General features: G+C 38.6%; 1 protein-coding gene across 1 annotated transcript in view; it reads left to right on the forward strand.

Moving 5' to 3' along the window:
• The window catches only part of LOC104658069 (cytochrome b-245 heavy chain), a 35124-nt gene extending 21376 nt beyond the window's left edge, over positions 1–13748 (forward strand). Inside the window, exons 8-13 of the mRNA XM_010357999.2 lie at positions 933–1025; positions 3555–3808; positions 5327–5489; positions 6695–6841; positions 9833–9957; positions 11054–13748. Of these exons, the coding sequence (XP_010356301.1) occupies positions 933–1025; positions 3555–3808; positions 5327–5489; positions 6695–6841; positions 9833–9957; positions 11054–11180 (909 nt within the window). The 3' untranslated portion in view covers positions 11181–13748. The remainder of the gene's footprint in view (positions 1–932; positions 1026–3554; positions 3809–5326; positions 5490–6694; positions 6842–9832; positions 9958–11053) is intronic.
• The last annotated feature ends 3492 nt before the right edge of the window (positions 13749–17240 follow it).

Below are 17240 nucleotides of genomic sequence, written 5' to 3' on the forward strand. Positions count from 1 at the left end.
TCCAGTGTTCAGAAACACTACATGTTCTGCATGTTCTGACCCAAGAGATATCTAAAGAAGTCCGAAATGCTCTGGGTTTGTCTCCATTCAGCAAGTGCATTGCATACTCCCAGAATTTCTCAGAATATTGGAGAAACAGCCAAACTCTTGCACAAAATTTGTCATCTTGCAAATTTGTCACTCTGACTACATAACTAAGAGAAAGCAATCACAATGTTGCATTAAAAATATTGCGTTGCTGGCCGGGCGCGGTGGCTCAAGCCTGTAATCCCAGCACTTTGGGAGGCCGAGACGGGCGGATCACGAGGTCAGGAGATGGAGACCATCCTGGCTAATACGATGAAACCCCGTCTCTACTTAAAAAAAAAATACAAAAAAACTAGCCGGGCGACGAGGCGGGCGCCTGTAGTCCCAGCTACTCGGGAGGCTGAGGCAGGAGAATGGCGTAAACCCGGGAGGCGGAGCTTGCAGTGAGCTGAGATCCGGCCACTGCACTCCAGCCTGGGTGGCAGAGCAAGACTCCGTCTCAAAGAAAAAAAAAAAAAAAAAAATATTGCGTTGCTGAAATATTATCCTTTAAAGAAATGTTAATTCTGAAACCAACCTTGCTTTGTTATAGGGTTACCGCAACTGTAGTTGCAACACTGAGAGGAAATCCCATTCTTGTGAACAGTTCCTCTTGGGAAAGTTTTATATTGTCAGTACAGTTCCCCAATGTGACTAAGGAGAATGTTTACTTTTACTGGCTCAAAATTATCTTAGTCTCAGATATTTTCATATATTCCATTGTAGAAGAAATGTATTTGTCTAATGTCAGATATTTAAGCAAGCCTACAAAGATTAACTTGGCTTCTCAAATTTTTCTCCCTCTGAATATTTTGTTATTTATTGCCAGTTAATGTATGTCATTTTCATGTTTGCTCTGATTACAGACTTGGAAATGGATAGTGGGTCCCATGTTTCTGTATCTCTGTGAGAGGTTGGTGCGGTTTTGGCGATCTCAACAGAAGGTGGTCATCACCAAGGTATTGATTGGTTTAGTAATTACTAGTGGCCAGTGTCTAACTGTATCATAGACAAGTCTTCCCAACCCTTCTATATCATTGGTCAGATGTTACAGCAGAAAGAAGGCCTACAATTTATTTCAGGTTACTTCACTCAATAATCAAATGTCTGAACCTTTAACTGGGGAAACTACAAGTTACCACTTTTGATGTTAAAATGAAGCCAAGTTCTTTCTGTGCATGAATCTCCCTCACCCACTGTGTGTGTGTGTGTGTGTGTGTGTGTGTGTGTGTGTGTGTGTGTGTAGGGGAAGGCCACAGAGACATTATTTGGTTAGTCAAGAGCAGAAAAGAAAAAGAGGTGAGTTCAAAGGGGCATAAATTGAGTCTTAAAATGTTCAGATGCCAAAAGAACCAGAGATCTAAGGGTAGGTCTCATTGAGGCTGAGCTAGTTTTTCAATTTGTCTTTACCACCTTTTCTCTGCTGTGTATGTAATAATCTAATATGAAAGTTGAAGTGCCCAAAATTTCAGCAAGTTAGTAAATAAGCTGCGTCTCAAATTTGGTCTCCTAATTCCAAGTCTAGAGTGACTTTTCCTGAACTCTAATCTGTTTCTCATCACAAAATAAAAAAAATCCAACTAAATAAATGTAAATGGAACTCCTTGTTATAATTTCAGGAAACACCAGGAAAGTATATCTTTATCAAATAAAATTTAATTCAATTCAACTCAGTGCAAAAAGTATTTGCCAAAACCCTACTATGGGTTATTTTTGCAAAACACACAAATTCTTCCTGTCCTCCACCCTATCTTTCCTCATTTGCTGTCTCTGGTGGGTCATAGTAAAGCTAGTTCAGCTGGCTTTGGAAGTCTTGAAATATAGGAAACCACAACAGTTCTCCTTTTGTGATATTTATATTGCATTATAAGAGCAATCCCACAGATCAGCAAAAACAGTTGCTGCAAAATTTCCTTTACTAGACTAGAGATGACTGAACCAGACAAGTATTTTTCTTAAACATACTTTTAAGGAAAACTTGTTTTCCTTTGAAGAAAATAGATAATTGTTTTCTTCTCATATAAATAAATATGAGAGACGAGATGTTATCCAAAAGTATTCCAATGAGAATGCTATCCACTTATTTAGTTACATCTCATTTGTGCCTGTGATAGCAAAATTGTAATACGGTAAAAATTGTTTCCACAACACAAAATTGCAACATGGTAAACAATTTTCAACATAATTTTAATTTTCTGTTTTCAAAATGAAGCTTTGCAACTCCTTATTTCAGAGCAGAAGGGAAGTTGGTTATAGTTTTTAATCACGTAAGATGCATTTAATTCACAAGTTCTGGAAACGTTTGACATTTTTTAAAAAAGAATTTTTCACTCTTCCACAACTCCCTGTTCAAGAAAAGCCCAGCAGTATCAGTTAACGTTAGGAAGCTGCTATTTTATTTCTATTGATTTTTCTTTCCTTTGATGTCCCTTGGTTTGTCTTTAGTTATACATATAAGGTTCTTCTAGAAGTCTTAAGAATCATGAAAGAAACAGTATATTACTTTCTGTCTTGCTGTTCACTGTGTTCTACTTTTTAAAAAATTATCCACTCAATAGTTGATGGACATTTGGATTGTTTCCTGTTTTTTGCTATTATGAATAAAGCTGTTGTAAACATGTGTGTACGTAGACAAATGAGGATGGCAATGGGTGGGTAGAATAGATGGTGTACTCCCCAGATAGGGAGAAATGTAGAAATAACACATGGAATCAGGCAGATTCAAGGTGTGATTGAATCACACCTTGTGTGATTCAAGACAAAGATAGACCAACTTAGTCTTGGTTTGGGGAATGTTGCTACATAACTAGCCAATGGGCTCTCCTTCTTCTTGCCAGCTATTAGGTTGGTGCAAAAGTTATTGCACATAACTTTTGTTTGTTTTACCTAAGTGAGTAAAAAAGCCGCAATAACTTTTGCACCAACTTAATACTAAGGCCCTCTCTCATCCTCTGGGGAGATAGGAAGGCTGAGCAGGAAACATCACTTTTTGTAAATTTTTTAGCACTTTTTTGACTTCTGAGAGGAAAAAAAAATCACAATAGGCTGATTTTTTATGTTGGATTCCCTGGTAAAGACTGAGAAATAACTGCATGCAGGTTTCTAAGGCATTCTGTAAGAGATAAACCTGGAAAGGAAGTAAGAAAGGCAGGAATGGGGAGAGAGAAAAGCTGACCCTCTTTCTAGTTGCAGCTGTGATCTCAGATGATACTACAGGGAGTGCGGGAATTGAGATGGCCCCTTAGAGTTAACCTAAGTTAAGGAAAAGGCACTAGGCCTCAGTATCCCATAATCAGCCCATCTTTAGTAATGGGCTACAACTGAGGGCAATTCCCTGTGACAGACACATCTGCTGGAGGAACTGCTGTGTTGTCCCTAAAGCAAAGATCTAGGTGGGCCAATTTAGCTCAGTTTTTTATCCATATGGACACTAAAAAGGCAAGTATTTAGGAAAAATGTCATTTCCAGACATATGTTTTGTTCTATAGGTGGTCACTCACCCTTTCAAAACCATCGAGCTACAGATGAAGAAGAAGGGGTTCAAAATGGAAGTGGGACAATACATTTTTGTCAAGTGCCCCAAGGTGTCCAAGCTGGAGTGGCACCCTTTCACACTGACATCTGCCCCTGAGGAAGACTTCTTTAGTATCCATATCCGCATCGTTGGGGACTGGACAGAGGGGCTGTTCAATGCTTGTGGCTGTGATAAGCAGGAGTTTCAAGATGCGTGGAAACTACCTAAGTGAGTAAAAAGTACATATTACCAACATGTATGAGTTCAGGAAAAATGGCATTAAATAGTTCCTCTTCCTCCATGTTTTACTAAGTCTCCAACAAAATACACAGGTTCTAAGAATATAGGTAGCTATTTCTGTGGTTGCCATTTTATATGTGCAGTATGTTTATGCATATTTTCATAAATGTTATGTGAAATATGAAACCTTTGAATCAAATATTAGAAATAAATACTCCCAAATTCCTTTAAACGTGTAAGGGTCAAGGCCAAGTTAGAGTAACTTTCCTAACAAATATAATAGCAGTGTATCAAAAACATTCTGAAATTTTCTTTTTTTTTTTTTTTTTGAGACGGAGTCTCGCTCTGTCACCCAGGCTGGAGTGCAGTGGCTGGATCTCAGCTCACTGCAAGCTCTGCTTCCAGGGTTTACGCCATTCTCCTGCCTCAGCCTCCCGAGTAGCTGGGACTACAGGCGCCCGCCACCTCGCCCGGCTAGTTTTGTGTATTTTTTAGCAGAGACAGGGTTTCACCGTGTTAGCCAGGATTGTCTTGATCTCCTGACCTCGTGATCCGCCCGTCTCGGCCTCCCAAAGTGCTGGGATTACAGGCTTGAGCCACCGCGCCCGGCCCATTCTTAAATTTTCATTGGCATAATTTATTTGAGGTTAAATGCCATATATTAGGCCCTTTGCCTCCTTTTCCCTGCATGCCCAACGTGCTATCAGGTACTTAGTAAATGCTAAAGAAAGGTTTGAGAGTTTGTTGAATAACTCAATGAATAGACAAATGAAAAGTGGAGACATTAAATCTACAAGATGTTTTGATGCGGCAAATTCTCACTTCAGTGTGCAGCATGTGCAAGATTTTCAAGAGTGGGATGTCCCGGCAAGACACAGGGTATGTGTGGAGGGGGCATTGTTGTGTGTGAAGAGGGATGGGGAGATAAAAACAAACAAACAAACAAACAAACAAAAACTTGTTCTGAGTTACTAAATGTTTTTGGTTAGCCAAATATTTCTCTTCTTCCAAACCCAACCTGGCACTAAGTTTGGTTACTTGAAAGCTATTTCTTTCTTTTTTTTTTTTTTTGAAACGGAGTCTCGCTCTGTCGCCCAGGCTGGAGTGCAGTGGCCGGATCTCAGCTCACTGCAAGCTCCGCCTCCCGGGTTCACGCCATTCTCTTGTCTCAGCCTCCCGAGTAGCTGGGACTACAGGCGCCCGCCACCTCGCCCGGCTAGTTTTTTTGTATTTTTTAGTAGAGACGGGATTTCACCGTGTTAGCCAGGATGGTCTTGATCTCCTGACCTCGTGATCCGCCCGTCTCGGCCTCCCAAAGTGCTGGGATTACAGGCTTGAGCCACCGCGCCCGGCCACTTGAAAGCTATTTCATAGAAGGAAGCACCCAATAGATACATTATTCCAATTTGAATGAACATATTGCACATCCCCAATAATTATGGCTGTCCCATCTCACTCTGAAGATCAAGACATCTCTGTAACTATCTCCCCCCCATTTCCCTTCAGGATAGCGGTTGATGGGCCCTTTGGCACTGCCAGTGAAGATGTGTTCAGCTATGAGGTGGTGATGTTAGTGGGAGCTGGGATTGGGGTCACACCCTTCGCATCCATTCTCAAGTCAGTCTGGTACAAATATTGCAATAACGCCACCAATCTGAGGCTCAAAAAGGTAAGTCCTTTCATTTACCGGAGGACCTAGAGCAGTAACCATACTCTGCCATGTGAGGCCTGACAATGCTTTCAGGGCTAAAGTTGGCAGAGACTGTGGGAAGTGAAGAAAAGCTTCCGGTGGTTCCAGAGAGACAGACTTTTCTTCAAAAGAATGTTTGTTAAATCTAATGTGCTTCTAGATAAGTAGGCCTATTGGTGAAGGGAATATATTGTATTTGTATAGTGTTGCTGGAAATTCAGAAGAAAGTTGGGAAAGTATTCACAGCCCCAACTTAATAGCTATAATTTTTGTATATTCTCTTCTAATATTTCCATGTTTATATATTTTTAGGAAGTTATAAATATTGAGTATGTATAATTTCATGTCCTGCTTTTAAAAAACATATTACAGAAAGTGATTTTCAATGTTTTCACAGGCTTTATAATGATGAGTTTAAATGATCCCTTCATGTTCTATTGAGAGGATATTGAATAATTTTTCTTCCATCTTGTGTTAGATATTGAGATTGATTCAATTTCCAGCCGCCCTCCCCACCACCCAATACTTTTTTTGCAAAGGGAGAAGAGGAGACCTGAAACTCTACTTATGAATATCTCCTCAGGGTCAATTCACAGTGGATTTTTTGGTTAACTATAAATTTGGTTTTATTCTGTAATAAAGGGCATCCTAAATAAACCTCAGGCCATTCTAATAACTGTAAAGATAAACTCTAATAGGGACATTAAGCCTACCTTGACTTTTCATTCTCCCTGTACCTCTTTTCCATGTGGAGGAGATATGCATAGAACCTTATTTTTCCCCTAGGAACTCATGAATGTCTGGCAGTAGCAGGCAGGGAAGAATTTCTGTGGCAATCCCTGCTAGTCTAGATTCCATCAGGCTTTCTGAGAAGAGGTTCAAAGGAAGCCAGGGATTCTGGGAGAGTAAGAGCAGACTCAGAGAGAAACTTGGTGGGCTAATAGTTTTTTCTTAAGTCATGTATTTCTGAGGCCAGGTTACTTATTTACTGCCCTGCTAGAATGAAGGCCACAGCAGGTTCCTGTAAACTACCCTGTGAAATGTCCAGAGCCTTCTGAAAATCTATGTTTCTAGGCATTCTGAGCATCAGGAAAAAGTTTGGGTGACAGAAAGTGGAATTCCACATGTTAATGCTGATAGGGCCTGCTAAATATAATCTGCTTCATGGTCCACCCCATTTTCAGATCTACTTCTACTGGCTGTGCCGGGACACACATGCCTTTGAGTGGTTTGCAGACCTGCTGCAACTGCTGGAGAGCCAGATGCAGGAAAGGAACAATGCCGGCTTCCTCAGCTACAACATCTACCTCACTGGCTGGGATGAGTCTCAGGTAAGGACAAGACTCCAAGGCTCAGGTCCTTCCCATAGTGTACAGGGCTTACGAACTTCCCCTTGGTTATTGGTGTGTCTTGTGTACTATTTTTTCTAAGTACAGTTAGTGGATTTGGTGATCCAGTCCATTCACTCTCATTTAGTATCGCCACATTATATTTAGACTGCTCAGATTAGAATCAGAGCCTGTGAGGGAATAAAAGCCATCACTTTGACATTATTAGATCAATTCTCCCACCAGGCACTCTGAAATCAGGTGATTGAGATGATGCACAGTGTTATTTTGGGGAAAATTTAGCTTTCTCTTTCGCTCTCTCTCTCTCTTCCTCTGTCTCTCTCTCTTTTTCTCTCTCTCTCTCTGTGTGTGTGTGTATAAAACAGACAGTCCCCAACTACAATGGTTCAACTTATGATTTTTCAACTTTGCAATGAAGTGAAAGCAATATGCATTCAGTAGAAGCCATGCTTCAGTATTGTATTCTACAAATTACATGTGGTATTGAACCTTTCATTACAAATAGGCTTCGTGTTAGATGATTTTGTGGAATTGTAGGCTAATATAAGTGTTCTGAGCACATTTAAGGTAGTCTAGACTAAACTATGATGTTTATTAAGTTAGATGTATTAAAATCATTTTAGACTTATGGTATTTTCAATTTAATGATGGTTTTATCAGGATATAACCCCATTGTAAGCTGAGGAGCATCTGTATATATAACGTACATAAGCATATAAAGGATTCTGTATATATATATATTTTAATATGTATTTATATATGTATCACATATATTTATATGTACATATGTATTTATAAAATAATTTATATGTTTTTGTATGTTTTATAATATACTCACTACATTTATAATTATTATGTATATATATTGCCAAGTATTATTCTTATGTATCTATTTACATAGATTTTCTAATTTTATCCTCTCACCAACACAATAAAGTAGCTCCTATTATTATCCACACTTTACAGATGGAGAAACTCAGACCAGGTTAGGTCATTTTCCTAAGAGCACCCAACAAGTAAGTGACAGAGACAGAATGTGCCAGAGCCTGCACTCTCAGCATCTCGCAGTAGTTCATGATTATCATTTATAAATAAATTACTATATATCTAATGAAGGTGATATATATGCATGTATGTGTGTGTGTATATGTGTGTGTGTGTGTACAATGAGAGTGCTCTTTCAAAAATGTTTGGAGACCACTATAATAAAGTAAGCCAATAGTTCTCAACAGGAACAGTTTTGCTCTGTTTCCCCCAAGACACACACCAGAGACAGTTGGCAATGTAAATATCCTACGATTAACAAGACAGCCCCCCACAACAAAGAATTATACAGTCCCAAATATCAACAGTGCTGAAATTGACAAACCCTGAAACAAGTTAATGATTCCTCGAGTGGTAACATCTTTGTAAATAAGCAAACATTAATGACTTCACCTGGAAACAGATGCTGCCACCATGAGTGAGGAGCTAAGGCAAGAGTCTCTGCATATTTCTGTCCTGTGTCTCAGCTGGTGTCTTAGTCCATTTGTGCTGCTATAATACCCGAGGCTGGATAATTTATAAAGAACAGAAATTTATTTTCTCAAAGTTCTGGAGGCTGGCAAGTCCAAGATCAAGACACCAGCAGGTTTGGTTGTCTAGCAAAGGCTGCATCTTCTGGGTGGGAGAAAAACTGTGTTTTCACATGGTGGAAAGAAAAAGGGCAGGCTCATCAAACACTGTGCGACGACTCTTTTCCAAAGCCCTTAATTCATTCATAAGGGATGATCCTTTATGTCTTAATCATCTTTTTAAGGCTCCACTTCTTAATGCTATCACATTGGCAACATCTGAATTTTGGAGAGGATACATTCAAACTATAGCAATTGGGTATACATAGACATTGGCTCCACAACCCTGAGCATCTTCCATGTGCACCCTGTCACTGTGAAGACTGAATTCTCATTTGGGTTTTGACATATTGTTTATCACAGATTCTCCAAGTCTTAAAGGAATCTTGTAGCAAATATAGATTAAGGAAACATAACCATAAGAATTGTTGCTCCAGAAAAAGTGGTTTCGAAATGCCACTTCTGCAATTTAAAAACAAAACAAAAATGCTTTGATAAAAATAAAACTCAGGAAAAAAATCTGTATTATATAAATTGCTTTACTGTTTTGTTATTTAAAAAACAAAGCACAGTTTTTTTAAATCAGTAATTTATTTGTATTAAAAATTAATTATTTTTCTTTGCAAAACTGATCTCTATAGGATTATTAAATTGGAGTGCCCACCTTTCTTAATATCCTCTATACCCACCATCCATCTAGTGAATTTCAAATCTGGTTTGCTTTTTAAAAATAAATTTAATTAACCACTTTTATGAAAAATACCTGTTGTTCAAACTGAAGCCTCCTAGAATGGTAGCAGAAAAACAGCATGTGACTATATACACATACGCACACACACGCGCACATACACGCGCACACACACTAGCTTTAGGCTTGATTTGATGTCTTACTATGCTACCAAAGTATTGCTGCATTTTAGTCTAAAATTGTTACATCTCTTAGTAATTCTCCCAAAGGAGTGGAAGTATATTAGGGTGAAGAGAAAAAGTCAAACATAGAGCAGAGAGAAAAACAGTGAGACACTACTCATCCATCAATGCCTGACTCAAATACTGCAGCCCTAACCCTTACCCTGTTCTTCCACTCCACCTTCCTTCTTTGTTCTCATTAGGACGCTTGTGCCTCTTTCATGACACTCATCATACCCTGTTCGACATATGGGATTATTTATATTTGTACTTCAAAGTCTCCCTTTCTAGATTGTAAATTGCTTGAGAGAGATCCAGTTTATTTATCGTTGTATACCTTTCAGCATCCAGCAGGGTGCCTTGGTTAGAATAGTTTGTGAAGGATGTAAATACATTGTATGTGCTTTTACAGCATGTCTCTTTTTTTCTGAATTCATGTCCTTTCCTGTAGGCCAATCACTTTGCTGTGCACCATGATGAGGAGAAAGATGTGATCACAGGCCTGAAACAAAAGACTTTGTATGGACGACCCAACTGGGATAATGAATTCAAGACAATTGCGAGTCAACACCCTAAGTAAGGAGTCTGTCACCAAGATGTTTTTGAAGCTTGCATCTGCCTAAAGCAGCAGCCCCCATACGTAGCTAAACTTGTATATTTTAGAAACTCAAATATGTGTATTACTATATAAAGGTTGAATTCATGCCCAACAAAAGATTCCAGATATCTTCAACTTTAAGAAGGAATCTTTAAATTATACCAAATTACCTGGAGAGTTATTAAAAACAAAGATTTCCAGGTCCCCATCTCTGACTTTCTCAACCTGCCTGTCTCAAGTAGGGCCACAGCTTGGTTCTTTTCTTTAGTCTCCTAAATTTCATTAGTGTATCTGCTTCTTTTTAAGATTCAATATAATTTATACATATTGTTAAGGAGACACTGTCCCCACTTTTACTTATAGCTTCTGGGTCTAAAATCTTAAGTTGACAGATGTCTCAAGGTGCTTTCTGCTCTCACTAAAACTTTAATCATTATAAAAGCTTGAGGGGGATCCCTTATCTTGCTAGAACACCTGAGAAACTCAAGAGATCACCATACATGTACCCTTTAGACTATTGCTTTTGGCACTGTAAGGAGCATACAAAGTACCTGGGGATCTCTTTAAAATGCAGATACCGATTTAGAAGATTTGGGGTAGGGCCAGGTAATCTGCATTTTTAAAAAAGCTGACGCCAAGGCTACGGATCGGAAACCACACTTTGAACAGGGCTCTAGACTCTAAAATTTAGAGAAATGAAGCCACACAGAGTGGCTGGCATAGTTGGCTTGTTCCTAATTTCAAGATGCCAGGGGGTACAGAGCCCTGAAGGAAAGTAGCCCACAGACTCATGAATTCACCACCATTTTCTCTGTGATAGAAGTTCCAAAAACCTTGGTTGGATTTTATTTTTGCCAGGGAAGTCAACTACCTTTTGAACTATCCAGATGCTCACACAAACAGGCTGAACCACACTCCCTCTGAGCAATGTGATCCCTTTGTTATTTGTGGAAAAGACAAAGGAGCAGAGGGGACTTTGCCCTGGAACCTCAAATTAATGGGAAATTTACCTACCTGCTTTGTAGACATCTCATCCCAAAGCTTGAAATTGTCTTTTTTCTTCTTTCCCAAAAGTACCAGAATAGGAGTTTTCCTCTGTGGACCTGAAGCCTTGGCTAAAACCCTCAGTAAACAGAGCATCTCCAACTCTGAGTCTGGCCCTCGGGGAGTGCATTTCATTTTCAACAAGGAAAACTTCTAACTCATCTCTTCCATGAGGAAATAAATGTGGGTTGTGCTGCCAAATGCTCAAATAATGCTAATTGATCATGTAAATACTCCTTGCTTAAAAATGGACAAAAAGAAACTATAATGTAATGGTTTTCCCTTAAAGGAATGTCAAAGATCGTTTGATAGTGATAAGTTACATTTATATGGAGCTCTATGGTTTTAAGAGCACTTTTACAAACATTATGTAATTTTTTTCCTCTCAGTAATGTCAGTGGAAGGTAGGGCAAAGATTCTTGGACACAATTTTAGAATCAAAAGGGAAAGGATCAAAAGGTTCAGTAACTTCCCTAAGATTATGAAGCTGTGACCAGATCTAGCCCATCTTACTCCAGGTTTGATACTCTTTCCACAATACTGAGCTGCCTCAGAATCCTCAAAATCAGTTTTTGTGTTCCCCAAAAGAAGAAGGAAACCAAGGAGTAGCTACATATTTATATTTTGTGTCATTTTTGCCATCATTATTATCATATTGAAGGAAACTTTCCAGATCATTAGGACATAATATATGTTGAGAGTGTCTCAACACTTAGTAGTGACAGTATTGACATCTGAGCATACTCCAGTTTACTAATACAGCAGGGTAACTGGGCCAGATATTCTTTCTACAAAATAATATTGGATTGATTGCAGTTAATGTAGTACTCATCATTTACCACGGTGCTTGGCAGAGAGTGGATACTCAAGTAAGGTTTGTTAAATGAATGAATGAATGAACTTAGAACCACACAATGCCAACACAGAATTAATTTAAAGCCTTAAACAAAATTTATCTAAAGAAATAACTTCTATTGCTCTTATAGACCAAAGGAATCTGATTCTACCTAGGGTCAAGAACAGGTTAAGGATACTAACCAATAGGATAGCCTGGAGGGTTCTGCACATTCTTATTTGAAGCATGAAAAAAGAGGGTTGGAGGTGGAGAATTAACCTCCTGCCATGACTCTGGTTCATCTAGTCCTGCTCCTTGTGCTATAAAATAAATGTAGACTGATTTCCTGCCCAAAGTGGTCTACTCCAGCTAGCCCTTATGAATATCCAATTTAAGAACTGTGACAAATATGTATCTGATATGGTCATTTGTTTTAAATAGCACCCACCCCTTGTTTTCCATAAATACACACACGAAATGGATCGCATCTGTGTGACTAATGGTTTATTTGTATTATATCATCATGATCATCCTAAAATTAACAATCCAGAAACAAAAATCTCCATACAGAGATCAAATTCACACTTAATAGTATGTTATGAATATATGTTCAAGAGAGAGTCTCTAAATCACTGTTAGTGTGGCCAAGAGCAGGGTTTTGGTTTTTTTTCTTAGAACTGGTCCCATTTCTGGGAACTAAAACCAGTTTTATTTGCCCCACCCCTTGGAGCAACAAATATCTAGAACTCTTCAACTTTGGCAATGAGGAAGAAAGAGAAAGAGTTGGGGGAAGGGCAGGAGACTGATTTAGGAGGAAAAGGAAATAAGGAGAAAAGAGAATGGGAGAGTGAGAGAAAATAAAAAAGACAAAAGGGAGAGACAGGGAAAGGGGGGGTCTCATATTGGTCATTCCCTGCCCCAGATTTCTTAAAATTTTACATGTATTGAATGTAATTGAAGGAAGTATACACATATTCATGTTGTTTTGATTATCTAGGGTATTGAATACTTTTAAATCTGGTCACAAATTTTGATGCTGAGGAGGATTATTCAGGGAACTAGGATGAACTAAATAAGAACTCAGTTGTTCTTTGTCATACTACTGTTCCTTTGGTCTCCCAGAATCCTCCGGACACTGAGGGTAGGTCTGACAAATAAGGCCTGCTGTGTGAATATAGCCTTTGTGAAATGTACTGGGATGGTTTCTGCTTAGAAACACTTAGGTCTAGCCTGTTCACACTGCACCTCAGGTATCAATTCATCTATTCAACAGGTATGTATTTGTGTTATTACTATGACTCAGGCTCTTTTTATTGTTTCAATTCTTTACACCAAAGTATGAACTGGAGAGGGTACCTCAGTTATAAGGAGTCTGAGAATATTGGCCCTTTCTAACCTATGTGCATAATTAAAACCAGCTTCATTTGTTGCTCTGAGAATGTTTCTCCAAGGTTTTCTATCTTTGAAACCAACTAAGTTATGAAAGTGGAGAGATCTGCCCTGTGTTATCCAGTTATGAGATAAAAAATGAGTATAAGAGTGCTTGTCATTATAAGAGCTTCCTTCTTTATTCTTCTCTCAAGCCACCAGCTGCCAGCCACCAGCAGCCAGCTGCCAGCCCAGCTGTTTTTTTTGTTGTTGTTGGGTTTTTTTTGTAGCACTTAGTATTTAGCATTTATTAACAGGTACTGTAAGAATAATGAAGCATTGTTTTTAATCTTGAGACTATGAAGGCTTTTCTTAGTTCTTCTGCTTTTGCAATTGTGTTTGTGAAATTTGAATACTTGCAGGCTTTGTATGTGAATAATTCTAGGGGGGGACCTGGGAGATAATTCCTACAGGGAATTCTCAAAACTGTGCTCAACTATTAAAATAAACGAGATTTCTTTGTGTCTGTGTTACTGATCTTTGTATTAAAGGGTAAATTCAGCTAGTAACGATTTCTCTGCCCCGGTGGGGTTGAGACACTCTGTGTTTCTGCATATGACATGCCAAACACTTCATGGTTTATGGATTGGGAAGTGAAAGCTGAAGACTAAGTTCTGTGCTGAATACTGTTGATCCTCACAACACTGATATAAGGGACAGGGAGGGCAACTTAATGTTATAGACAGAATTTCAGAAACCAAGAAGCCCCAGTGTGACATCTTTGTTCCATGTCTACTGAACTTTCATGTTCTAACTTCACAATTAAGTGTCATCAAGTTCAATTGTGGGCACATATGCTCATGCTTCAGTGATAGCCTTTGTTCTAAATAAGTCAACCAGTTATGATCTCCATTATTTAGAAAATGCATAGGGGTGTGGGCATGACATGTTCCTGTGGGAGTCAACAGGTGCTGTCATGGAGGGAAAGGACATTACCTAAAATAAATGGCGACAACAGAAATAGCCAACATTTGGTAAACACCTCCTACTGTGCCAAACATTTTACATATACTTTATTTAATCCCTCAGTGACACTACAATGTAGCCGTTTTATCCCAATTTTGTTGATAAGAAAACAGTCCGAACGAAGATGAACGAGAAGGAAAAGTTCCCAAAACTATTGGGTGACTATGTCAACATTCAATCCACATCTTTCTGGGGACAAACTCCATGTCCTTTATACTACACTAACAGATTACACTAGGTAATTTTATTTCTCTCTCTTTTTTTTTTTTTTTTTTTTTTTTTTTTTTTTTTTTTTTTGAGACAGAGTTTTGCTCTTGTTGCCCAGGCTGGAGTGCAATGGCATAATCTCAGCTCACCGCAACCTCCTCCTCCAGGTTCAAGCGATTCTCCTGCCTCAGCCTCCCGAGTAGCTGGGATTACAGGCATGCGCCACCACGCCTGGCTAATTTTGTATTTTTAGTAGAGACGGGGTTTCTCCATATTGGTCAGGCTGGTCTCGAACTCCCGACCTCAGGTGATCCGCCGGCCTCAGCCTCCCAAAGTGCTGGGATTACAGGCATGAGTCACCGCACCTGGCCAAAAACTAAGGATATTTTCAAAGCGATTATGCTGGGTACACATTATGCACCAACAATAGCTGGGTAACAGTGGTAACATAAATCTCTAGTTTATACCATTTAAGTAACTTGGTGTCTTAGTTTAGAAACACTGGTTAATCTGATTCATGCTAATTTTTACTTTTAAATTATGATAAAATAGAACCTATCAAAAAATGGAATTATTTTGCTTGGAGAAAAGAAGGCTGTAGGGTGATTCAACAATATTTATTAAGTCTACTTTTTCATTTATGTTTATTTTATTTATAAACAATTTCTGTCTTTCAGAGAATGGCCAGCTATTGTCTACAGTGTGTGTGTGTGTGTGTGTCTGTGTGTCTGCGTGTAATAAGATTGTGTGAGGAAGGAGTTAAATTTCTCAATCGTAAATGCAGTTTGGCAAAAAACAAAGTGTTAACAGAGGCTAGGAAATCTGATGACTAGAGATTTTTAAAATTTGGAAAAATGATCAACCAAGTGGCCTGAGATTCATTTAAACCTGTAGCCTTTATTATCTTGTTGTAGTGGTTGGGGAATGAGGTAGTCTAAATAATTGGATATTCCAATTAATACTTATTGCTAATAGATGCAAAATTTTCAAGGAAGTGGGATGCTGTAAATTATAAGAAGAAACTAAATCCTGAAATACACTTCTTCTTGGATTTAAAAAATACTAGGAAAGGTTGTACATGAGCAGAGGGCACTGTGAGCTTATTTTCTAGATTTTACTCTGAAGAACTAATGACACGAAGACTGTGCCTATCTGAGACTTTTGAAAATAGCCTAAAGTATCGTATCCTGAAACTTCATACTTCATAGAGGACTGCTCCAAAGACAGCAAACTTGATTTATGTAATAAATTAAGTTCAAAAGATCTTCATAAATCTTCAAATTACATTCTATTATAAAGAAATCACCAAGTTTACCATTATGTTAGATCCCTCAATTGCTAAATATCACTTCCTCTTTTCAGTAATAATAAAATCACTAACCTACTTATGCTCATAGAAAACACTAAACATCACTTTTTCTGATCAGATGAGGGCAAGTCAGGGCATAAGGAATGAAAACACCTTTGTTATTTCCAAGAGATTTCAGGGCAATTCTTATAAATCTTTACGTTGATTGAAAAGAAAAAAAATTATGCTACCTAAACATCTCCTGGGAATAGCAAATGTGCTTGCATTGGCTGAAAACCACAAGGGCACACTATTAACGTGGGAGTTATTCCAGACCAAGCTATTGGAGCTCAGCACAGCTGATTATCCTGTTTTCCAGGTGGGGGCTCTGCATCACTCGTGACTAAAATATCACACTCATACATCTGTGTTATCAACTTCCTGCTGCATTCCTTACCCAGTGCTTATTCTGTTGGGACAAACATGCCTATGGCTTTACTAAGATCGAAGGCAACAGCAAGCTTGACCATGTTCAACTCACAAAGAAAGTCAGATGCAAAACAGCCTTTAAGAATATGAGTTTTTGCCCTTCCTTTATAGAAAATAATCAGAAAACTTTCCTTTCCTTTTGGTAAATATAAAAATGCATTTTGAGAAATTCGTTTCCTCTTTAAGATATTGTATATCAAATGGTGAGGGGATGGAAATTGGGGGAAATGTAGAACAAATGAATGGTAACCATATTAATAGAGAGAAAAAACAAAATAAAGAATATTATAATGAATAGTGTATTTTTTTATTGTTTTTCTAAAACAGTAATGCTTGAATTGATTGCAAATTGGCTCCTATTTCCTACTTCTCCCTGGATCCACATCCTCTGCAGTGTGACTTTGTAATTCCTTCCATCATGAGGAGTCCATTTGCTCATCCCTTGTATCTGGGATATTCTCGTAACATGACCTGACCAATAGAATGTGGCAAAAGTGACTTGTGAGTTCCAGAGTCTAGGTCTCAGGAAACCTGGCATGCTTCTCTTCTTTCTTTTGTTCCTCTACCTTTTCCATACAGAATGCTCAGACTAGCCTGCTCAAGGGTACAACCTGTGGGGCAGAGCAGAGTCAGCCTGCTAGTCCCAGCCAAGACCCCAGATATGTGAGAGAGAGCCCAAGACTAACAAAACTGCCCAGGTCATCCACAGATGACTGCAGATACATGAGTAAGTTCAGCTCACGTCCTCAGAACCACCCAGCTGTCCTGTAGATGTATGAGAAATATTAAATGATTGTTGTTTTAAGCCACTAACTTCAGAGTAGTTTGTTATATAACAAAACCGCTGATGCAAATGGCATCAAAAATTGTTGAAAGAGAGAGAGGGGTTCAGGGTGAGAGCTGTAGGTGACTGTATCTGTGCTAATACCACATAGCCCTTTTTGGGGGATTGCCCTGAATAATACATTAGCTTTGCTATGAGTAAAATACTATATCCTCTGAAT

Source organism: Rhinopithecus roxellana, chromosome 7 (genome assembly GCF_007565055.1).
Source record: "Rhinopithecus roxellana isolate Shanxi Qingling chromosome 7, ASM756505v1, whole genome shotgun sequence".
NCBI lineage: Eukaryota > Metazoa > Chordata > Mammalia > Primates > Cercopithecidae > Rhinopithecus > Rhinopithecus roxellana.